The 25,281-nt window shown below is 40.5% G+C and overlaps 1 protein-coding gene and 1 long non-coding RNA gene across 3 annotated transcripts in view; one reads left to right on the top strand and one right to left on the bottom strand.

Moving 5' to 3' along the window:
* The first annotated feature begins 299 nt into the window (after positions 1-299).
* On the top strand, positions 300-6,740 carry LOC116586902. Its single transcript, XR_004284200.1, has 2 exons — positions 300-732; positions 1,242-6,740. It is a non-coding gene; the product is annotated as an uncharacterized LOC116586902 (long non-coding RNA).
* Positions 3,931-25,281, bottom strand: part of ITGA2 (integrin subunit alpha 2) — a 107,889-nt gene continuing 86,538 nt past the window's right edge. For both annotated transcript variants that reach the window (XM_032337426.1, XM_032337427.1), the window contains 13 exons: positions 24,005-24,115; positions 23,351-23,433; positions 22,782-22,923; positions 21,366-21,458; positions 20,694-20,770; positions 20,523-20,606; positions 16,532-16,634; positions 14,405-14,515; positions 13,364-13,468; positions 11,420-11,533; positions 8,297-8,386; positions 5,655-5,771; positions 3,931-5,138 (listed from right to left, as the gene is read on the bottom strand). In XM_032337426.1, the coding sequence (XP_032193317.1) occupies positions 5,058-5,138; positions 5,655-5,771; positions 8,297-8,386; positions 11,420-11,533; positions 13,364-13,468; positions 14,405-14,515; positions 16,532-16,634; positions 20,523-20,606; positions 20,694-20,770; positions 21,366-21,458; positions 22,782-22,923; positions 23,351-23,433; positions 24,005-24,115 (1,311 nt within the window). In that variant the 3' untranslated portion in view covers positions 3,931-5,057. The remainder of the gene's footprint in view (positions 5,139-5,654; positions 5,772-8,296; positions 8,387-11,419; positions 11,534-13,363; positions 13,469-14,404; positions 14,516-16,531; positions 16,635-20,522; positions 20,607-20,693; positions 20,771-21,365; positions 21,459-22,781; positions 22,924-23,350; positions 23,434-24,004; positions 24,116-25,281) is intronic.

A 25,281-nucleotide genomic window follows, 5' to 3' on the forward strand; every position in this document is an offset into this window, starting at 1 on the left:
CATGAGTGGGTTTCCCCTCCTCCCCTGCTCCCATACTGTGACATCCAGCATAGTCCCTTCACGCTCTGCACGGAGGTTGTGAGAGGTCTCTGAAGGTGGGAGTGGTCTGTGATGCAGTTAGTAGCTGACCCGCCAGAGGGCAGTAGAGCCAGTGCTGCAGTAAGAGCAGCTTGAGTCCGATGTTTATAGTCTGTTCCTTTTCTTTTGCATAGAACCGCAATTTCAACTTAGCCTTTTAAGTTAGGAGTGGTTCTTAGATGACAGCTTTTAATAGGTACCTGATGACTGACTTTTAATAGGTACCTGAGTTTAAAATATTGAGGGATTATGATAGGATGAGGATGGAATTTTTTAAAATGCTGTTTATAGTTTTTAAAAAGTGACATAGAGTAAGTAAAAGGAATTACTTTAAAAAAAATGAGTAAATATACAATTTTCCAATTTGGGACAAATTGGTAGCCTTAATATTTAGATCTGTTCTGTGATAAAACTAATGTTCTTTTTCTTCATAGTTATATTTTAATGTACGATGCATACCCACTCACGGGTGGTGGTTCCCCGGTAAGCGGCCCTGACAGCTTGGCTCAGCAGAGCTGAGATGGGCAGAGTTAAGGAAGGCATTTGACAGATCACCCGATCTGGGATGGGAGACATTTGTGCATCGATGTAGATGGAAGCACGTGCCACCCAAGCTTTGCATTCATGTGCCATCTGTGCAGTGAGGGCCAGTTGGTAAGCTTGCTCTGTATCTTTCTTAACACGTCATAACTTCAGCATATTTAATCCTTAAAATAATTAAACCCTCCTGCTTACTCAAACCTAAACAACAACAACAAACAAAAGAAACCTTCACATGACTCCTTTGGCAAGTTGCAACAGTTTGCCCAACCTTTTTTTCCCTCTCTATTCCAAGCACACATTTTATTTCAAGAGAGAAGTTGTACTTCAGAGCAGGACTTCTCTCAAACTTTAGTGTGTAACATAATGGGAGTCATCTCGGGATCTTGTTAAACTTCCCACTGGCATTCGGTAGTTCTGGATGGCACCAGAGATACGCATTTTGTAACAGGCTCTGGTGATGCAACGCTGCCTATCTGTGGACACACGTTTAGAGGCAAAGTTTTACACCTAGTCCCTAAACCATGAAGGTAGTTTAAAGGTTCTTACAGAACATCCTTTGGTCACTGCTAGTAACTTAAGAGATTAGATAACAGCCTCACTCTTTGCTTACTTTGCTTCAGAACTGATTCAAGACTCCATGGGGGTGTGCAAGATAAATACAGTGAAATATACAAGCCGCAAAATTAAAAGTCCAAAGTAAGATCACTTTATTTTCAGAATGATTTTAATTATAATTCAGTAATGTGGTATGAAGATTGGTTTACAGTTAAATAACATTTTTCTTGATTCTCATACTTAAAGAGTTTTTCTCATACTAATGTTGATCTTTCAATTTTATTTCTCAGAAATGAATTATATAATTTGAACATGCATACATTTTTATATTTTTGGTGGGGAGAAAAAAGGCAAAACCAGTTAATAAAAAAAACTGTACTTATCACATCTTAAAGATTCATACTTTACAGGAAGGAAAATATCAAAGACAACTTCTCTTTAAAAAATACACAATTCTAACATAGCTGTGCAGTATATACATTTTTATTTTGACTTTATCTGCCAAAATCCAGTACAGATGAAACCATCATTTTATATTTACATATGGCTATATTTTCATTATTTAAGGTTCAAAGATGGAGTTAACATTTTTATTTCAAATTTTACCCTCATGTTTATCTTTTACCTCTGGATGTTTAGTCTTTCAAATTGTTTAAAATGTGTATGGTTAATGTACATGAAGGGCATAATCCTGCAAAGTTATGAAAGGGGATATTTTCTGTGTGCAAACTGAAATAGCAAAGATGGGCCAGGGTGCTCAGTTTGAGGGATCCCCTTTCTGTTTAACGTCTTAATTGATGAGATTTTTTTAATATATTAACTTATAGCTGTATATCAGAATAGATAAATACATTATGAAATTACACTTTTTATAATAGCTTTTAGTATAATCACTTGTGTGATTATGATAAATTGGTTTTAGTTTTCTTTTCACAGTTAATAACTTCTGTTTTATAAGAAGAACTGCGCCAGCTAGGAAAAATTTCTTTCCAGTTGAGAGTTCTCCTTTTGCTCCTAAAATGAATGATGTACAATTTCAAGTTTCAAGGCAGCTTCCTCACAAACTACTATTTTATAAATGGCTTGTGGGAGCTGTGCATGAAGCAACTGTTTTTAATCACATTCTATAGATCTTAATCTATATACCATTTATGAAATGGAAACTTTAAGATGGTAACTTATAAGCCCCATATTATACTTTTAAAACAAAAGTAGGGCTGAATAGGAATACATAACTCTTTTTTTCATGCAATGGGCTTTTTCTTTTTCTTTAATTTCTTGGATAAATACTCGCCTTTGCTTAAAAGTGCTTGAGAAATACTCAGTAGAGCCACCACCTCAAGTTTTGATCTGATAACAGAAGTTGTGTATTTAGGCCACTTGCTCTTGGTGTAGTGGGGTTCTCAGTGGGGGGGATTCTGCTTCCTAGAAGGTGTGATCCAATGTCTGGAGGTATTTTTTGATTGTCACAATGTCTGGTGGATGCCAGGGCTGCAGAAGGTCCTACAACACCCAGGACTGTCTCCTGCAAGAATAGATTACCCAGCCCCTCGCATCAGTAGCACCCAGGCTGAGAAACCTTGCCCTAAGGTAATAAACGGTACAGAGACAAGTGGCTAAGTTTTTAGTTTGGAGTAACCCAGCTACTTCATGGAGACAATGCTGACAAGGTAGATTACCCAAGCCATGGCTTGGCCAAAGCTCTCAAACTCGCCATGGGTATGTGACCTCAGTTTAGTGCTTCTGTGAGAAAAGTGGGGCAGAGTGAAATGGAAGGAATGACCTGCTAGAAGTCTTTGTGTAGCACCCTGAAGAACTAGCATGTATGTGTCCAGTAGTTACATGGTTTATTAAATAATCTATCAAGTTAGTGATGTTTCTCCTCTGCTCTTTTAAAGAAGTTTTGGACTCAAAGTCCACACGGCTGTTAATGAGAACTGGGTCCTAGCACATCTGGAGAATACCATGTTTTTGCCATAAACCCCTGACATTTTGTGGCTAATTTTGCCCCCTAGTTTTGCTTTGTCAAATACAAAAATAAATCACTGAAGATAAATCACTGAAGATAGCTTTAGGTAGCTCACTGTGGAGTTGGGCCAGGAGGGAGGTCAGGACCAGGTGCACCAAGGCGTATACCTGTTTTCAAAGTCTGGTTTTTGGAGGATTGTAATTACAAGAAATTGAGGTCATAGACTTTTAAAGCTAAAAGCATTGCTGCTGAATTACAACCTGGGCTTCCCATTTTCTAATGAGGACACTGAAGTGTAAAGAGGCAGAGTGACTTGTCTAAAGCTTTAGGTTTTTATGTCAGTTTCTGTCATAAAATAGTCTCTCTGCCTCTCTCCCAGTCCCTCCTGGAGAATGTGTGGGCTCAGAAATGGAAAAGGAAGTGCAGAAGGAGAAATGGGTGGTGCATCCCCAAGATAGTTTATTTACATCAGTGACTGGGATGCTTGTTAAAAAAACAGACTAGTGGCATTTATCCCTGTTGAACCAAATAAATGTCTCAAGGGTTGGGACCTAATCTAGCTAGGGAGTAATCTTGCCTAGGTGGCAGTCATTCTTCTGGAAGTTTAAGTCCTCCAGCAACACACAAACACAGAGGATGAAACCTGCTAATTAGGTGGTTGCCATTATCTCCTTGTAGTTCCTTGCAAATTCTTGAGGTGTTTTTTTTTTTTTTTTTTTTTTAAACTACCTTCTTTATGCTGCTTGAAATTCCAACAGTTAGAAATTTACTCTGGCTTATTTTTCTAACCTGTTTACCAATAAGTGAAAATAGCTTCCTGGAGTTAAGGGGATTATTCATGTAAGTATGTGAGATGATTTTTCTTCCTCATACCTGGTGCAGAGCAGCTGCCCCCAATGAATGGGGTAGCTGGTCAAGGGCCAAGGGAACGTGGTTAGCTCCGGATTACTGGAGAGGAAGGCATGCCTCGGGGGGCTTCTAGAAGATGGGGACACCCGGAGTGGGAAAAGTGGTTTCGTATGGAAGATGGAAGGATGCCGAAGGCAAAGAAATTACTTCTCTCCCCAAAATTCAAACTAGGTCCCTTCCAGCCAGTCAGGTTAGCCAGCCGGGCATCCTGAAGGAGAAAGAAAACTTCCTACTTCCTGGAGCATAGGCTGGGCCTCTAGCAGATAGGATTATACCGTAAATGTTGTGATACTACAGATTTTAGACACAGTTTTATGCTTTGGCCTCTATACTACTACCCTTCTCCACACTTAAATGGAAGTTTTTTCTCCAGAAAGCATACTCTCAGCTCCTACCAGGTATCCAGGCATTTTTGGTAAGTACCTCCTGGCAAACAAGGGACTGAGAAGGCAGCTGCAGGCCAGTAGCGAATCTTACTCTACTTTCTTAAGAAACTTATCACTTAAAATAACCTCTGTGGCAGCTTTGGATGAGCAGCAGATGAAAACCTGTGTTGTTTTTCCCCCATCAACATCAGTATCCAAGCTAATTCTGTATCTGTGCCAACCAAGTCCTTCCACTTTGGTCATTATGGTTTAGAAACCATTTTTAATGGTTGGGGTACCTCGCCCCCCCAGTCGGAGAAAGGTTATATTTTTCTTTAAGACATTTCATGATGGTAAGCATTTCATGTTTCTGACACAACACATGTTACAATGTAAACTCTGGACCAGCCAGTGGAAAGATCACTTTTCCCGCGTATAAAATAAGTCTTACCCTTTATACTCCTAGCCACCCCACCCCCCCAATTTCTTCTTTCCAAACTGACCTGCAGTTTTCGTAAAATATCAGGCTAGTTTACCTATTACACAAAAAACACTGGGATTTTAAAAAAAGAATCCATTCATGCAAATTGCAAACCCAGGGTGCAACACTGTCCATAGACTGCGGAGTCGGGGGGAGCTCAGCTGTTGAGTTCTGTGGTCTCGTCAATCTCATCCGCATTTTTGGACATTTTTTCATATTTTCTTTTGAAGAAACCAAGCTGTAAGATGATGATAGAAAAATTTTACCACCTATGGGCTATTTTGTTACAGCATCTCCCCCTCCCCCGGTTGGCTGCCCACCGGAGCACCTCTGGGAATCTCTGGGCTCTGGAGAGAGCTTTTCAGAGAGGAAATCATTCCCAGGTAGTTGAACTGAATTCTGAATTGCATAAAGTTAAAATTTTCCAGGGTCTACTTATTTGCAGCTGAACAAAACATTCAGGGGTCAGGATGTAAGGCAGGCTTAAAAAAAAAAAAGTACATGTATATGTGTATATATACATACATATGTGTGTGTACACACACACAGACACACACATACCTAAGACCGGAGATATAAAATCCTTACTGATTGTTTTCAAGGACAGAAGGGAGAATTTGCAAATGAATTTGCATTTTCTTTTCTCTTAGGATGGAGGAGGTACTATATAAAACTTAAGGCTACTGTTTGATAAGGAAATTCAAGACAGATGTCTTTAGGAGCCCAATGTTTTTAAATACGAAAATTTTCTTACCTTCCATAAGACCGCAACCAGAGCTAATAGCAAAAGGATTCCAGCAATTACACTCCCTACTATAACCCCAGTTGGAACTTCAGCTTTCTCATGGGGTTTCATTATCATGATGGGAATCTGTAAATGTATATATGCAATAGTTAAGTAATTGTAGCACCAAGAAAAAGTGAGATGGTCTAGTCAATTTCTCTAATTCTGTAAATGGTGGTCCAGAAAGGTGACATGACTCACGCATGATCACATTCTTCAGCTAAACGTTGTGCAATATAATTTCTAGAGAAAATGCTTCTTCACAGTACAGGCAAAGAATACAAATTTTCTAGTTTCCTCTCTTTTTGTGTCTGTATTTAGTGGGTATGTCACCTCTGACAACCTCAGATGCTTTATTTATGAAATAGGAACTTCGGTTTCTGGCATAGTCTCATCGCCAAGTGACAGCATTTGGAGTCAGTCTTGGAGAGGGGAGTCGAAGACCAAACAAATTAACAACCCCAGATCCCTTGTGACCAAGCAACAGCAGCTTTGTACTAGGATCCTAAGTATTCCTTTCACTTAACTCACTCAAGTTATTTGATATGGATTGTTAAAAAGTGGAAGTAACAGCTCAGGCTGACCTTTTTCAGTGATAAACTGTCCTTGAGGCTACTTATGATTCTTCATGTCTGCTTTCTGGGAATCTTTGTGACTTTGTAATAGAATGGCTGCCCTAAGAGTTCTAATGGTAAAACCGTATCATCCATATATAAATATCTCTCTCTCTCTCTCTCTCTCTCTCTCTCACACACACACACACACACACATATATTTTATGTATTTTTTTTTTAATTGCAGAAAGAATCACTGCCATTTCCTCCACAATTAAGAATATTAAGAGCTGCATTTTGGGGAAAACAAGTTGACAAAACCTAATTTATTGATTGATTTAACACTGTTACAGCGGCAGATGTGCTGCTTCTTGTCACAGAATTTATGAGTTGGGTGAACTTTGTCTTGCCTTTTGGTAATTATTTTTCTTTTGATTTATATTTTCGAGAGCTAAAATAAGGTTTTACAATTTAGGAATAAAGTACCTGAATTTGTACTTTACTGCTTAATGGCAGTCATACCTTTACTGTCCATTCCAGAATTTCCCAGGGTGGGGTCCATGGATTCAAAGGGATCCACAAGTATAAAAATTTTTGTTTCAGATTTTTAAATGGACTGGGATTCAAATAAATCTAAGAATCACTCATCCATCTATAGGCATATGCCAGTTTATTATCTGGATTCCAAGTATTATTCAAAAAATTACCCAGATTATTTGGATTCAAAATATATTTTCATAGACAAGTGATAGTTGGCCTTTGGTATTTATCAGTATTGATAAGAGAAAACCAAGAAAAGATCCAAAGTGTTTATTTTAATTGTTAGATAAGTTAACTAAAAATTGAAATTAATAGTATTTTCTAAAAAAAAATAAAGACCTCAGCAGATGTTCAGAGAGTCTGAACACTACATTTTTCTAAAATGAACTTTTAAAATATCTATAGTACTGCTAAGTTCATAGTACTTCGAATTTGAAGTCCACATTTCCTTTGTCTCCATTTCTAATTTTTCCATGCCCTAGCCTCTGAAGAGAGGGTGCGGCCCTTTCCTCAGGGTGGTATGCCAGGAGCTGAACAGGATCCTTTCTCTTGGAATCCTTTCCCCTGGGACTGGGGTGGGACACCAGTGCTGAGAGTCCTACTCTCAAGGATTGAGAGAGGTCCAGAGTTCAGAGGCCATTGGCTTTTTAATGGCTACAACAGTGGACTGAGGCCAGCTACCAGGCTGGTCTTGGGGCAGAGTCTTAAACTGGGGCTTCCAACTGTTAACAAAAGCATTGGGAGGAAAATGCTCAGGGCTCTGCCAGCAGATTAGCTGAGCTTGGAAATCCCACTGTATCTAAATACGGCCTATTCCAACCAGAGTTTCAGTGCAAAGGAAAGTTGTCCTGTGCCAGCCCTTGTAACAGTGAGCCTTTGTTTTCTCTGAAAGTACATTTCTTTGCAAGACTTTTTTTCTTTTTCTTTTTTTAATCAAGGGGAACATTTATAGTTTTCTAGACTATAAGAACTAATGAATGGACACTTCACACAGTGCCAGTGTCTAGCTATAAGGAATACTTAAAAAAAAAAAAAAAATCCCCAAACCCTCTAATAAATGCTTTATTTATTAGGCATACTTAAGCACTTCTATTTAAACAATAAAATGTGATTCAAATAAGCATGACTTGAATGTCCTGGCCTAAGATGTAGACTGTGCCATGAGAGCAAGAAGAGAGAGGAAGAGCTAGCAGGCTGGTTGAAGCCTGGATTAGGGAGCCACAAACAGTAGGAACCCCCTTTGTTGTGCCTTGCAGTGGACTGTCCCTTCTGATCCAGCTTCACCGGGAAGGGGGGGGGCAGGGGGCGGGTGGGGAGTGTGGAGGGCAAATACATCACTGAACTTTTGAGTAGCAAACAACTTTGCCAACTAAGCCTAATGTAATAAACCTCAGGTTTTTAGAGTTTCACTAAGAAACTCCTACAGATGCATAGGTGAGAAGAACCACTACTCTTAAAGTTTCCAGAAATAAATGCCTGTCAGAGACTAGTCCTGCTGGGGTGACAGGATGTGCTTACCGTGACTGTATTTTCTTCGATCACGTATATCTGAGGGTTATAGGTGTCAATTTCTGCAGATGCTGTCAGCTGTACCGTCTGGAAAGTTGACTGGAACATACAAATAGATTTTATCCTCACAGAAGTTAACACACGAAACTTTGGCATGTTTATTATTTATTTCCCTTCGGAAAATGACAAGAGCAAAAGGCACCTATGAAGAAGCCCCAAGAATCTTTGTGTTCCTAAATCGGTGATATGTGGGACCGCACATGGGAAGCAGCTGGGGAACTGAAAACATGTGGATTTGGGGGCCATTAATAGCAGATTAAACCAAATCTTGGGTGGGTGAAGTTAAGGCATCAGCAGATAAAAATCACTCTCCAGGTGGTTCTAACTTGAAAATGGCTGAAAAACAGGATTTAGAAATGAAGTTTTTAATTGGAAAAGATCATGGTTCAGATTTTTAAAAACTTTGTGAAGTTTGCATTATGAGGGAAAATGGCGGGCTTGAGGTCTTATATATTTCCCTGAGTAAGTCAAATAATGGAAGCTTAGATTAAAAACAGTAAAAGTACACTTGACCATGCATGACACCCTGCACCTTCTGTCAAGCTACATAATGAGTAATAATTTCAGGTTTCCTGCTCTAAGTGTTTCTATAAAATACTGGATTTGGGGCCAGCATATAGGAAGGACACATTTTATACTGTTACTGGTAACCATGTAATATGAAATAGCTTTACATGTATTCCTGGATCTAGTTACAGAAAAGGGATTTTTCAGTGGATACATTATTGATGTGTATTTTGTTTTTTTCTGTAATGCAAATGTTGGGACAGATGTTTACTTTGAAATAGCATACAATGGCCGGGTTTGAGAACTGCCTTCCTATGCTCTGGCTACTAGGATTCAGTTTTTCTGGTTACTAAGGCACATGTTTCAACATACTCCATGAGGTAATCTGCTAAATGGTATCTGGGAGGCAGAAAGAGAAGGCATATCCAAAAAGTGAGCAATTTATTTCCTTTCCCCCTGCTCAGTGTGATTAGTTTTAATTTTCTCAAGATGGAAGATTGCATCAGAAGTTAAGCCTGAACCCTTGTGTCTTAAGCACATATTGTTGGGGAAACATTCACAGTATTGATAATGGTTTCCTTTCAAAAGAAAAGTAGACGTTGAGTGATGCTAGTGTCACAGTCCCAGTAGACTAAAAAGAATTTCTGCACAACACGGATCTATCTGCCCTCTCAAGCCTGCCCGTTCGCACAGCTGTGCACACGGTATCCTGCAGGGTGAACAGTGGTAGTGACCCCACGCGGACCTGGGAGAGTGGAGGAACACACCTGCTCGAACTCTCGAAGCTTTGCCTTCCAAACAGCGGCCGACCATGCTGTTCATGTGGAGGCCTGAGCAATCGCTTTATGACAAAATTATGGAAATGTTCACTTGCCGGGTGGAAGGCACTATGCTAATGGACTCTCATACAGGAAATGAGATTTGTATTTCAGACAGGATCTCCTGGGTGGCCTAAGAACATCCATTTGACTGTTGAAATAGCTGAAAACAAGGTGGGAATAAACATTTGACCTTTCGTGGAGGAGGAAGATGTGTGGGACTCGAGAGGGACTCTCATGGGGGTTTTTCAGCTCATCCATAACCACTGAAAAAGCATAAATACGCTTCTTCAGGAATTTGCTCCTAGAAAAGAAAATTTGCTCCTGACAACTTTTGGGAAGGTACTTTTAAAAGTCGTACAGTTAAAATAGTGTAGTTTTAAACTCAAGAAAACCCAAATGCTTTTTACAGAGCCAGCATGATTGCATTTTGATTTGCAACAGTCAGTTTTCCTTCCCAGCTGGCAGAGGTTGCTAGGAAAACATTTGTTCCTCAAATCCAAGGAGACAAGAACCAGTTGGTGAAGTCTGGCACCAAACTACATCAGCTGGGACAGTGGTATAACTCGCCGCATGCTTCCCATCTAACGGGGTTTAGAGGGGTCCGAAAGGCTTGCAAGCGAGTATACCCAACAGCAAAATAAAAGCAAGCAAGAGGAAAACCCAGTTCCTCTCTGCTACACTCTCCCACTTCTCTGTTCCTCTCCCTGCCTTTCACTGTTCCTCTCTCTATTAGGTCTTTATCCAAGAATATTGCTCATATTTTGGTTCCAGGGACAAGTTTGAAGGGAACTTAGTTCTCTAATCCTAAAATCCCATAGCAGGGAGAATGGGGTTGTTGGAGAGCTCATGAAATGGTTAGAAAATAGGGACTAGAGTATGGTTAGGAAACACCTTGAAGATTCATTATTTAAAAAAATCCACAAGAACTAAGAGGACCCCTGGAGGTTTCAGACTTTTTTTTTTTTTTTTTTTTTTTTTTTTTTTTTTTTGCTGCCTTGATCAGAGCCAGTGTTGAGAAAATGAATAGCTAGCTACTTACGCAGTCAGCTTTAAGGAGCCCTGTCTATCCTATTTTTCTTGCCAGACTGAGATTCTGGCTACTAAAATCTCAGCTAAAGGCAGATATTACTCCTGCAGAGTCACACCTGCCAAATGGAAAAAACACTGACATTGTTTTGACACTTTCTTCAAACTTTTCATGAGATGGCAAGGACTTAAAAAAAGATGTATGTACACTGGACCTTCACCAGACAAAGGGTAAGACCGGAGAGGAGAGAGTTCCCATGGCAAGATTCATCTACGTGGTGGGCTGAGACCAGTCAGCCGCAAGCTCAAGGAAGGAGACAGACAGGAGTATTTTAATTTGCGCGTGTTAGAAGTGACTAGGAAGGCAGAAATGTCAAGGGCACGAGGACGAAGACAAACTAGATGGCCCACTGTGCCCCAGGACAGCACAGGGGATCCTGACGACATCTCAGACATTCTGATGTAGTAGGGTGGCATGGAGTCTATGAAGCTGATGCTTTACAAGCACCCCAGGTGATGCCGAGGCACAACCAGGTTGGGCAAGCTTTGGAAAGGGAGCAGAAGCCTCTTGCCTTCCAGAGTAAAATTGCTCTGAGTCATCTGGGCATTGCTGATATCAGCCAGAATACTGCTTTTGTCAAAGGGTATGAACTGACTGAGAATGAAACTTTATGTATCCTTGCTATTGATAAGCCCAACACATAAAGCTTATACTTACTGCTGCAAAAGTCCCGTTCCAGATTCTGGTCGATACGTTGAGGAAGTACTCTCCTTTGACCTGAAGGTCTTTCAGCCAGCAGGTAACATTACTGCACGAAGCCGTTCTGCAGTTCTTTCAGGGTAGAGTCAAAGGTGAAAGGAAAGAGTTAGTATGGGCTTAACAAAGTAAATGCTAAAATTTTACGGCGATAGATAAAACTTAAGTGCTGAGAAGGATCTAGGAAAACAGTCTCCTGAACCTTCTAACCCTTCTTCAGGAAGTTGTGACCCTAGGCTCTAAAGGTAAAAAGGGCACACTCTTTGGCCCAGCCATTTTCCGTCTGTATGGCTGTTACCAGAAATGTGTGGACAAGAGTACGTCAAGCCTACTTGTGGCATTACTATTTCTGAGAGTAAAAGCACCCCAGCCCCCCATGAAATTATTTGTGTTTATCCGTAAGGTACTAGTTAGGTAAATTACTCAATGTACATGCACAAAACGCAGTGCAATTTAGTCATTAAACATAATTGATAAAGATGTATTTTTTAGATGAAAAAAGAAGTTGACGGTAAATAATTATGGTTGCTAAGGGTTAGGGAGGAGGGAAGGATGAATAGATGGAGTGCAGAGTTTTAAGGCAGTGAAACAATTCTGTATTATACTCTAATTGTGGATACACGTTATACACTTGAGAAAACCCATAGAATGTCTGACCTCCGAGAGTGGACGCTAATGTAAACTATGGGCTTGGGGTGATTATGATGCAACAGCGTAGGTTCATCAGCTGGACCACTCTGATGTGGGAGGTGATTTGGAGAGCGGGAGGCTGTCCACATGGGGGGGCAAAAGGTAGTTGGGAAATTTCTGTACGTTCCACTCAGTTGTGCTGTGAATCTAAATCTGCTCTAAAAAATTAAGTCTATTAAAAAAGTCAATGCTATATTGACATATTTTTTTTAATTTTTAATTTTTTTATAAACATATATATTGACATATTTTTTAAAAAAAGGTAGCAGGGTTCATTTATGTAACAGGATAGGTTTATCTAGAAGTGGATTAATACTTAGAGGTATAGAGGTTGATGTTCATTGAATACTGAGTGGTCGGCGATTAGATTTCTTAGAGGACTTTAGTTTCTTTGTTGTTTTGTGTTTTATGTTGTTCACAGTGAGCAGCTGCCATCTTTACAAAATCAAAACATTTTCATAAAGATAAGGAAAATGCTCAGAAGTATATTTTGGCATACCCTGACATGAGTTTCTCCTGGGCGTTTTTACATACTACTGTTTAGATTTAAGCCCTATTTACACCGTAATTACACTATAAAAAAACGATTGCATTCTATTTTCCCATATCCCTACCCACCTCTGTCATAAAATAAAGCAATTTAAATAAGTGAAAACCAGAGTTTCGATGTCATTCTTAGAGGAGAACTACAGTTTGCTTAAGTTTGCTGTTTGCTAAAGGTTTACTATTGGAGTTCTTAATACGTGCCAAGCACCATACCAGATGCTAGACTAGCCTCTTTCTCAAGGAAAGGCACATCGCTCTGGAGCGGGAGATAGTAAAATATTGGAAAACTGAGAAGGATGGCCAGAGAGGCATTCTGGTGGCGAAATAACCCCGGTGATCATGTGGAAGGGAGACGAAAGGAACTTCACCTTCCAAGCACGTGTGCAGTTCCCTCATAGCCCCTCACAATGCTTCCAGAATGCCTGCTACCATAGTTTCACACAGAACTCTCTTGATTTCATGAAATTTTATATTACCGGCCTAAGGAATAATCCCAGTAATCTAGATTTGAGAGTGTATTTTCTAAATCTTGATTCGTACAGACCATTAAAGCCAAAATGAGAAAATTCTGTAACATGGCGTGATAGGAGAAAAGAAGTGTATTGATTTCCAGTTAGAACCAACAGTGAATCACCCAAAGAAATAGTCCCCCCATTAACCTGTCCTCACCAGTTCTTTTATGTGCCGGAAATTTTCATTCTTGAAAGACACAGAAGGAGATGTGTGTCCTATTTTCAGTGGATTTATTTCGGCATTACAGCTGATGTCACCAGCCTATAAGGAAGGACCTCAAATCAGTATGAGGAAGCAAAATCATTTCTGATGTTCCTTTTGACATGTTAGGAAAACCCGTGGTCACATGTTGCGGCCAGGGAGGGACTGTGGGCTTCTCTCTCATCACCAGCCCTGCCACACTTCCTGTAATCATTCACGGAAACCTGGAAGTCTTCACATCCTCCTAATGCGACTCGATGGGCGGCGCTGGTTCTCACACGGTATGTGTGATAGGTAATAAGACCATTTGCGATAATAGTAGACAGACGGACTGAATCCAGGGTTCTCTGTGGACCATTTTAAGACTTTGATTTCCTGTCGTCACCCGTGCGCACCACAGGAAGAACACCTCTGGAGAGCTAGCTCTGAGTGCCAGACTAAGGCCGAGCCGATGGCCAGGGGATTGGCTCCACAGTGCTGCTCAGCCTGGGCTGTGTGTGAGAACTACCAGGGAGTGGGGCCTTTAAGGAATCTTTGGTGCTAGAGCCTTAGCCCTGAAGATTCCGATTTAATTGGCTGGGGGTGGACCTGAGGTTGGGCAGGAAACCCAGCCGATAAAAATGAGAAGCCAGGGTTGATCCCCACCAGGTGAAAGTCCAGGCTGGCATCTTAAAGACCAGCTAGTCTCCCACAGTGGCAGGCAACCAACTTCTTACAGATAGGACGCTGACAACGTCAGATCTTCACCTGGCCAAAACAGAGCTTTGGGAATATTTTCTGCCATCTGTAACTGTTTCCTTATAACAATAACCTGCTTCTAATAAGAAACTGAGAAGAGAAATTCCATGCAATTAACTTGCTAGTTAATTGGCACTCAGGATGCATAGAATTTATCTTCTCGGTTTCCATCCATACATCAGGCATGATCACCCTAATCTCAGGGGGTATTTCCGTATCTAAAATTCACGCTTTTATAAGCAATTCCGTTGCCTTTACCTGATCTGTGTGCACCCCAGTCAGGTACATCAGCGGGTTCTGTCCTTTGGTGTCCTGAGGGATGTGGATGGTTACAGATGCCATGCTCACGGGAACACTCCCCGTCGTCACCTGCACAGAGTGAAGAAAGCATCTGGTTTTGCTACATCACACACATGCTGCGGAGAAAACGATCAGTGACCTCTGCGTGGGCGGAGGGCAACTATTAAGTGGTACCACTGAGTCCATTGGGAAGTAAACCTTGTTACTTCAGAGTCATGCTCGGGTGTCTGTCTCTCACTTCTTCATGGAGAATCTCAGCCCCTCCAGTGTGAACTGCTAAGTAATTCGAGACTTTGGAATTGGTTAAAAACATTCCCTGTCACGTTGGGCTCCCAGGGCTGAAGTCTCACTCTGGCCCTGATGAGCAGCGTGGATTGGGCAAGACACCGGATGTCTGTTTGCCTCAGTTTTCCTCATTCATAAAATAAAAAAGAATAAGCAACTTAATGGGTATGTGCAGATACAGGATTTGTTCTTATTGGTGGGAAGTCTGTTCTACTAGGCCAGTTCTCATGTCCTACAGGTTGTTAAATACTTTTTAAGATTTTATTTGTCAGAGATAGAGAGTGTGCTCAAGAGCACGAGTGAGGAGCGGCAGCAGAGGGAGAAGCAGGCTTCCCCCTGGGCAGGGAGCCGCTGTGGAACTCGGTCCCAGGACGCTGGGATCATGACCTGAGCTGAAGGCAGATGCTTCACCTACTGAGCCACCCAGGTGTCCCTATTAAACATTTTGTATAAAAAATTTTTATGTTATGTTGACCACCATACAGTGCATCATTATTTTTTGTTTGTTTTTAAAGATTTTTTTTTTTAAATTTGGAAGAGAGAGAATGAGAGAGACAACATGAGATGGGGGAGGGTCAGAGGGAGAAGCAGACTTCCTGCTGAGCAGGGAGCCCGATGCTGGACTCGATCCCAGGACTCCAGGATCATGACTGAGCCGAAGGCAGTTTCTTAACCAACTGAGCCACCTAGGCGCCCTGTCATTAGTTTTTGATGCAGTGTTCCATGATTTATTGTTTGCATATAACACTCAGTGCTCCAATACATGCCCTCCTTAAACCCTATTAAACATTTTAAATAACAACCCTGGGGGGTACCTGGCTGGCTCAGGACAGCAAGCAACTCTGGATCTTGGGGTTGTGCGTTTGAGTTCCACACTGGGTATAGAAATTACTCAAAAATAAAAATCTTAAAATAACCATAGGAATAATAATCCTACCAATCTTATAAAATTAAATGGGTCAATATACATAACGTATTTGATACAAAGTGCTGATACTTATTACACCCTATGAATAATGTTACTTTATTGTCACTAAAAATTGATTAAATATCCTGTTAAATAATTGCCAAATACTAGTCACATGTTATAAATCCCAGTATTTGGATCACAGATCAGGACTTTTAAAAGATTTCTTTTTTTTTTTTTTTAATTACCAAATCACAGGGTTATAACCATGTAACTGACTAGTAGGAAATGTAAAAAAATAAAATGGTATTCATTTAAGGTAGTGGATGGATTTTTTTTACTTTTCAAATTTTCTATAATTTATTATAAAATTGCAATTTACCACAAATTTCTCTTTATATAATTGGTAACAACCTTTAGATTATAATTGCTTATAAATGCCAATGTAAACTGACTGAAGATATTTGTATGTAAAGGGTTAACTTCTCAAATAGAAGTGGTCTCCAAGAATAAACTGGCATTTTAATTATATTCCAGAGACTTTTGCCCATAGTAATGCCATTATATTAATACTTAATTAATACTGAACATTTGCTTTCAAAATATATCTATTTTTTACCCAGAACACATAGCTATGCACAAAGCCCAGCTGTTTACTTATTCAGTCCTAGTTCTCAAAGTTCTCAAAGTACAGCAGTGGAATCAGCAGCAGCAGCAACACCTGGGGACTTGTTAGAAACTCGACATGTGTCTTAACTTTTCTCCAGGTGATTCTAACGCATGCTCAAGTTTGAGAACCACTGGTATATTTCCACTTTTTACTTCTCTTCCTGGTCTCACTTCCCCCCCTTCCCTTCCTCCTGATTTAGTATTCTTAGGACAAGCTTACCCACCTTAATGGAGAAGATGAATTTTGGACCAATATCTTCAAAACTGTGCACGACGGAAGGAACATTCCCATCTGAGGAGACTTCATAAAAATTGATGTTGGTGGATCTGTTGAATAATGTTTGTAAAAGTCAAATTTTTTAGTTTTGTTTTTGTTCTCTCACCTTAATACCTCTTTTATTTAAATATCTTCTAGCTTATATTACAAGTAAAGGTTTATATTTAGGTATCAAGACATAATGAAAACAAATGCTACTTATAGGCTATGTTTCCAAGGCTAAAACAAATTCCTTTAAAAACCTATCCCTTCATGATCTCTCCATAAGATTCTTTGTGTTCTGTGTCTACCAGTTGTATGGTTTCTAAAAGAAGTACAAACGTATTACTTTAGAACTGCTAGAACTCAAGATTGCTATTGCACTGACTGGTGTGCTAATGCAGTGCACACTTAGTCCTGGTTTATTGGATGGATTGACAAACCCGAGGATTTTCCGCCTGGGTGGCTGAAATGCAATGATAGGGTATTGGGTTTTAGCTCCTGCAATATTTCGTACTGGATGACTGTAAAATAGGGCATACATTTACCTTGTTATTCCTCCTCCCTATCCTCCTCTAGTTCCAAACCAACTCTAATGCTTTGGGTCTGAATTGAGGTTGGTCAGTCTGTTTCCATGACCAATGTAGAGACCATGTTTATGAAGGCTGACCCGGAGGTTTTATCAGACTAAACTTAGAGTTATCAGATGACCTGATCTCTCTCCTTGGGCAGGGGTTGGGGGTTGTCAAGTAAGGTTTGCAAGTGAAGTGGGGACCAGGTTAGAGGAACCCCCACAGGACACTCAGACTGGAGCATAACTGGATACCCTTCCCTTTCCTCCTCACTCATTTCTGGGTCTAAGGCTGGGTTCCAACCGGGATAACTTTATTGGGAGTTCCAAATTCATTGGGACTGTGTGCGGTGCGGGGGGAGAAGGTAGCGGACATAGGAGTCTAAAAAGCAGTTTTCTTCCCCCTGGACAATGTATCATAATTCTAGGATGCTAACTATTTCCTTAAAAAAAAATGAACAGGGGGCGCCTGGGTGGCTCAGTGGGTTAAGCCTCTGCCTTCGGCTCAGGTCATGATCTCAGGGTCCTGGGATCGAGCCCCGCATCGGGCTCTCTGCTCGGCCTGCTTCCTCCCCTCTCTCTGCCTGCCTCTCTGCCTACTTGTGATCTCTCTCTGTGAAATAAATAAATAAAATCTTAAAAAAAACATGAACAGGACATTTTCTGAGATACTTTTTTGGGCTTCTTATAGAACTCCTATCTTTTTTTGATGCTAAACAAAACAACAACAACAAAAAAAACCAAAAACACAACTTTTCCAAATGCTCAAAAGGAAAATATGCCCTAGGAGACTCAAATAGATGTAGCGTTTGTCAAGGTTATGTAGAAGAGAGGAAACAATGATCTGTCAGCCTTACATGGAAAATGGGAATACTGACTAGAATTTGAAACAGAAAGCCTGGTTGTATTTGCATGATTTATTCCCTTTACCTTCTAGAAGTCCTTTGTGTGAGCCCCTAAAAAGAGTTAGTTTCTAAATTAGTATGTTCTGATTTTGCATTTTAAAGTGATCTGACATTTTTTCCATTTGTTACTTAAGTTTTCCTTAAGTTACTTAAGTGTGGATGATCAATTATTTATAAGCAGTTAGTTATGCTTGGGGGGGCTCCTGCTTAGAAATAATTCTATCATGATTTCCACCCATAATGTTTGCATACTATAACTACACATTTATCAAAGTGGTTGCTAAGGGATACATTCCATGACTGGAGAGGACTTTTTCAAAAAGTTTTCAAGAAAAAAAATTTTTTTATAGTACTTGCGATGGTTAAAATAAATCTGCAATATCTTATTAAATATCTTACTAGTTGTGAACTGGTTACATAAATTATGATCTAGTCAGGAATAGGATAAGTTAGTTCTGTATGTCCTGATATAAAAGCTTCTCTAAGATTATATAAAAAGAAAGGTTGGAGAAGGATTTTGTCATTCCATTCGGGTAAGAGTGTGTGTGTGTGTGTGTGTGTGTGTGTGTGTGTGTGTCCACACGCATGCACGCACTCATGTGAGCACGTAGTGTGTGTGTGTCACACATATATCCTGGAAGACAGACAAATCTCGCATCTGGAAGGTATTCTGAAAAATAGCGGAGTCATCTATGCAATGGCCAGAGGGGGTGGGAGGGATAACTTCACTTTTCATTTATTTTTCTGTAGTGTTTAGAGTTTTGGTTTCTTTAAAAAAAAAAAAAATCAAAAGGAATTATCTGGGTGGTGAGATTAGGAGCCATTTTAGTGTTTACACATCATAATTCTCCATATCAACTTTTTAAAAAACTTTTTGGTGTATTTTAAAGAATATCCGAGGGTCTTAAAGTCCAGTTTACCATCACAAAAACTACAGAGCTAAGAGGTTACTGAAAGTGAAGTCCCCCTTCAATCTTATATTTATTTCATGTTAAACCATGTGGAAAAATTGGCTGTGGTGCGAGAGTAGAATCCTATTAAGGCTGTGTTAAGAAAAAGCATTTAGGGGGCACCTGGGTGGCTCAATGGGTTAAAGCCTCTGCTCAGGTCATGATCTCGGGGTCCTGGGATCTCTGCTCAGCAGGGAGCCTGCGTCCCTTCTCTCTCTGCCTGCCTCTCTACCTACTCGTGATCTCTGTCAAATGGATAAATAAAATCTTAAAAAAAAAAAAAAGGCATTTAGGGTAAGAATCAATGTAGGTAGAAAGAAAAAAAAATCAGGTAATGTAATAAGAATCTCTCTGGATGCCCTGGTCTTCCATTCTTTTAGCACTGTGGATCCTTCTGGAATCTGCAGTTGCTGATTAATTTTTCAGGGATGGTAGACTTGGGCTGTACTTTGTTCTGCTTTTGCTGTTTGCAGCTCACTCAGTATAGAAGCATTCTTTCATCTTTGCTCATGTGTCTCATGCTCTAGACATAATGACACATTTTCCTTTTTCTTTTGCTCAGTGACCTACTGCACAATCTATGTGTTCCATGCTTTTAGGGGTTGGGGCGATGTGGCATGTCAGAGAAAGCCACTGTCCCTAAACACTATTGGGCTCCTTGGCAATACAGTGCAGTGCACTGGTGCATGCTAGGAAGCTGCCCTCGTGCCTCCCCAGGTGAAGAGTCCTGGTTCCCACGCTGGGAGGTGGGCGTCACCTTCAGCCTGTGTTCCTGCATAGCTGTGGTTCGGTGTGTCAGCACCCATGAACCCGCTCCCTTCTTGGTAGGAGGCAAGGTGATACGTCACCCTATTCCTGCTTTGGTGTTCCACATGTTCGCCACTTCTCAAGACACCTGTCCCTCCAAGCAATTCAAGGTAGCTGGTACCAACCAGCATCATTCTGCTTGCTCGGGTCAGGCAAGAAGGGGAATACAGCGCTGATTCATAGACAACCTCCTTTGGAAAATGCCTTGTTTCCTCTTGGTTGGAAGAAACCCTTAATATATTACGTCAGGAATTTTCCACCCAGAAACTAATTTTCTATGCCTAGATTTCCTATTTGTGGTAGACCTACTATGTGCAAAGTATATGCGTGGGGCCTCAGTGTTTAGGGATGAGGCTACTGCTTGTGAGCTCATAGGGATGATAGGAAGCAGGTGTGGAGAAGGGGGTGGTGGCAGTTGCTCGGGGCCCAGAGAGTTCTGTGACCCCTTGGGAAAGTGTGAAGCTCATCTGAGGGCCCACAGAGGTCTTTCCCTGTAGCACGTGGCAGAGGGGCTGCCCCTCTGGCTTTTTTTTGGTTGGTCCCAGTCCATAAACTCACTCAAAGTTTTCCTAAGGACTGACCTATCCGGGACTTCCATTTTAGTTGACAAGGGGGACATATGTACTTCGAAATTTCCAGTTAAGAATGAACCTCCTTAGTCATGAGCCAAATGTGTTATACACCGAGTGATATCAGTGGCCAGAGGCTACTCAGCGTTTAACCTACCTCGTTATGTGAATATCGGCATCATACCGCAGAGGAATTTTGAAGTTGACCAAATTATCTGCTTTGCTTTCTTCTTGGCTTTCGCTATTGAAACAAACATTAGGAAACTACTTAAAGAGAAATATTATTAAAGCCCATCTATCATCAATTCATGACTTCATTATGTTTTACCTTAAGGCTTGGAAACTGACAGATGCCTGATTCTGAAGGTTTTGAAGATTGAAGTCAAAGTTAATAGTGAAAGTCACCTATGCACAAAATTAAAACTCATTAATCTGGGAGGATTCGTACTCAGGGACTAATTAGAAAGAAAGTTCCCCCAAAAAGCAAACTTCCCCCAATTTCATTCTGAATTATATATGCCTTGAGTTTTCAAACTTGTAGACTATCTGTTCGTCTACCTTTCTGTTTTAGCATGCCTCGCTTTCAGAATTAGAGGGCTTATCTTTTGAGTCACATGTAAAGATCATCACATCACAGGCATATCTCCTTGTCAGAATTTGAAAGCTCTGTGCTGATGTGAAAATCTGCTCACCAGGGGTTAACATGGGATAGCTATGACTCTCTACAGTACGCTGATCAGTGTTGTTCAATGTAGTCAGGGGAAAAAAAACTCTTCCTCTTCTATGTGCTTTTGAAATGAACTGCATGGGGAAAACCCCACTTTTATTAATAACTTGAAACATTCAGATATTTTCATAACTCCCTCGCAATATGCAGCTGGTTAGTTTGTGACACCTGTCAAATCACGTTACCTAACAACAACGAAGACGGAATGGTGGCGAGTGACACTAGTACCAAGGAGGGACTAGTGTGGACTTGAGGAAGAAGTGCAAGTCGTACCTGCTGCTCCCTCTTTAAAGCTGGGTAGCCAACATCACAGGTAACAGTCTTCTGAGATGAAGCAATCTGGCATGTTACTTCTGTCCCATCAACCTGGAGACCAAAGAAACAACGATCAATTAATACGTAGTTTGCATGTGCACATATGTGCTGAAAGATGTATGAGCCACATGGGCATTTTAGCAGTAATGCTAGTTCACAATGAATTTATTGTCCCTGATATTAAAAATCTCATATTGGTGGCGCCTGGGTGACTCAGTGGGTTAAGTCTCTGCCTTTGGCTCAGGTCATGATCTCAGGGTCCTGGGATCTAGTCCCATATCGGGTTCTTTGCTCAGCGGGGAGCCTGCTTCTTTCTCTCTCTCTGCCTGCCTCTCTGCCTACTTGTGACTTTTCTCTCTGTGTGTCAAATAAATAAAAATCTTAAAAACAAAACAAAACCAAACAAAACCTCATATTGTCCAGGTAGCTAGTATACTATTTTTACTGCTAAGCAGGACACCCAATAAGCCAAAAGTGAGGTCAAATACTGGAATTTTCCTCCAGAAGTAAATCATAGTTCTTATATTTCAGAAGCAAAAATAACTTTAATCCAGTATTTTAAAATGTTGACTTTAATACATACCTTTCTCTCAATAATAATTGAAATTTGTACTTTCAAGAGAAGAAAACAAATCATACGTTGGTGCTTATATTTTAAATACTTTAAAGGATCTTTCCTCGTTCTTTTTATTTTTTTTTTCTCTTTAAAATAAGAAGTTCCCATTTGGCACAGGAAAGTAAAACATCAAAGTCAGAATAGATTTAGAACACTAAATCTGTTAAGTTCGTGCTGACTTTAACTTGGATGAAGCCATTTGTAATCCTTTTATCAAGTAGTGAATTTGGGAAATCTCAGCTTGTCGCTCCTCTCCCTTTCATTGCTTGGTGGCAGCGGAGGGGCCAGAGGACCCTCATGGCCAAGTGTGTTCCTGGTATAGTGATCAAGTCAACATGATTAACTGACCTCGCTGGAATGCAGCATCTTGGCAGGAGTAAGACTTGTGGTTACAAAGCTTGGCCTGGGCTATAGGACTCTAACTTCTCCGAGCAAGTGCAGCTCAGAGCATCTGTGCAGCAGCACGGCAGCCTCATCCCACAGCTGGCTGGAGAAGAGTCATGGTTGTGTCTGGCCAAGTCTTAGGGCAGAGGAAAAACTGACCAAGCTGTGAAGCAGAACTGGTCTAGATACAGAGCCGGGCTACGCTCACGTGTGGTTTAACTAGTTGGGAGCCCCAAAGTTAGGACTGATCACACTTAGGAGTAAGGCGCTTCCTCAGACAGCATACGGGACATGGGGATGTGAGTGTGAGCTAGATGGGTATTAGTATCAGGCAGGAAACACAAGAGTAGGGAGCCCGGAGTGTCATCACCTACCGGCATGGACCAGGAAGCAAAAAACAAGTTTTCTGAAAAATCAACAACAATTCTAGTGTTGTATGCACTTTCCCTTTTGTTTTTCAGTGTTACTGAAAATGTTAACCTTCTGTTTTGGTTGCTGACGATAAAGAGTTGATCTCTGTTAAAAGAAAAAAGGAAAAAAAAAGGTTAAAAAGGCTGATGTTCAAATACTTCACTCATTTTAAAAATAAGAAGATAAAACTCTTTAGATTTGGAGGACTAAGAAAGTTGTTTAATATGCCATCTTCATAGTAAAATGACTCAGACGACAAATAAGTCAAGGCTATTACATTTGCTCCTTCATTGATTTTAATTTAAACAGTGCAGGGAGAGGAACCATCCAAATACAAATGGTTTCAGATTTCTTACCGTTTTACTCCTTCATGGATGGTAGAAATTGAAATTCAGATTTTAAAGGTCTTTATTAGTTATTGGTTTTTTTTTTGTGTGTGTGTGTGTAGGAAAAAAATCTCCATAAGCATTCATTTGAATAAAGCGTCTAATGTCTTATTTCTACATTTTACCCTGAACTCAAACTGACTTACTGAGCAGCTGACAGTTGTTGGACATCTAGAACTAGATCCGAGATACAAACTCCATCATCCCCACAGTCCTTGTAGAAAGGGATCTACAGAAAAGGAAAAACAATCGCACACATTTGCTCAAGTTAAAAACCAGACTGTGGAAGAGTACATGTAGCATTATTCTATTTATATAAAGCTCAAAACCATAAAAAGCCAAACAACATTTTAGGAATATGTATATGTTTAGCGACATAGGAAGAAAAGCAACAATAAAGACCAAATTCTAGGTGATGATTTGCTTGGGGGAGCCAAGATGGACGTGGATGTGATGGAGGACGAGAGGGACACAGAGAACATAGGTACGGGTGACATTTTTTTACGTGGGTGGTGAACACAAGGTGTTTGACTTTATGGTTATTTATTTCTTCAACAAGTATTTATTGAACACCTATGGTGGGCCAGGCACTGCTCAAAGGGCTGAGAATAGTGCAGCGAAGAAGACAAAAGTCCCTGTCCTTCAGGGATCTTGCATGCTGATGAGCTTTGAACATAAAAATATTTCACGTAGAAGACAAGTATTTGGAAAGTTATGTCCTCTGGCTTTCGAACATGACTGCAGTAACCATGAAGCTTTCTTAGCCAGTCTGAATTCTAGGAAGGGCAAACCGCACTTACACTGAAGACCTTGGCCTTCTCAGAGTAGGCTTCAAGGGCGGGGCTGGTGCCAGGGTTCTCCAGACTGATGTTCACACACAGATCCAAAGAGCTGACAACGTCAGAGGGCTTCTAAACACACAAACAGTGAGGCAGTTTACTAGGGCATGGCAGCTTCAAAACAAGAATATAACCACCAGTGTGTTCACAATTAAGGACACAGTCCTCTCTCTATGATGGAGAATATCCTTGTTTTGGATTTTCCAGACTCTTGCTTCTCTTCTGTCTTAATTCTGCCCTTAGCCTCTCCACTACCAAAACGCTTAGAGACTTGGATTCAGTAAAAATCTGAAGCAGCAATTCTTAGTTAAGCTCACCAGTAATCTTGTTATTCATACATAATCTATAAACATTTAGAGGCTATGCCCAGTTTTAATACGTAGAAGTCGTAACAATACACAGCTCTTGGGTTGTCGGCTATGGTCTTTCCAGTCCCTACTGCCAAGACTTAGGAGTCCTTCGGTATCCTGACCAAGTCTCTGGGAGGGCATATGCCTGACATGGGAAGGTGCTCAGGGCTGGCTATCAGGCAGTGACAAGAGAACTCCCTTCCTTAGTCAGAACTTAACTCTGCTCTACAAAACCGAATAAAGGGGCAGGGGCTGTAAGATTAGCCCACAGGATGGGCTTGGGATTGATATCCAGTATGGTGTGTTAACTGAAGCAAAATCTCTTGCACTGACCCAAATCACACATATCATCTTAAAAACTTCAAAAGTACACATCAGCATGAACAAGATACATGTGTGAACAACAGCTCAGCTGACTTCATTCCCCCAGAATGGACTACAGGTTTCATTTGATCTATGACTTAGCACAAAAATAGGAGAGAATGAGAGCTGGCTTTTAGCCCTTTAAAGAATGTGTGTAATTGGCTTCTTAACAAAAAAAGGTCCAGGCCTTCATAAACAAGACGCCTTTAACATGAACAAGAAATTAAACAATGCAATTGATTTTAATTCCTCTATTAACAGAGTTAATATTTCCAGAGTAATATTTAGTAGTTTTTGATATGTGATCTCTGTATCATTCATCTATATCAAAAATATCTGGGAGTACTCCTTCAATCTGTATATACCTTAGACCTTCAAACCCAAATTTCTGGTGGAAACCCAGAACATGCATCTTACAAGTTCTCTTGGTATTCTTACACATCTTGAACTCTGAGAACCATGTTCTATGAAAGTTCTTAAGCAGCTCTTTTAAAGATGAGCTTTTAAAAATCTTCTGAAAAAGGT

This window comes from Mustela erminea, chromosome 3 (genome assembly GCF_009829155.1).
Source record: "Mustela erminea isolate mMusErm1 chromosome 3, mMusErm1.Pri, whole genome shotgun sequence".
Taxonomy (NCBI): domain Eukaryota; kingdom Metazoa; phylum Chordata; class Mammalia; order Carnivora; family Mustelidae; genus Mustela; species Mustela erminea.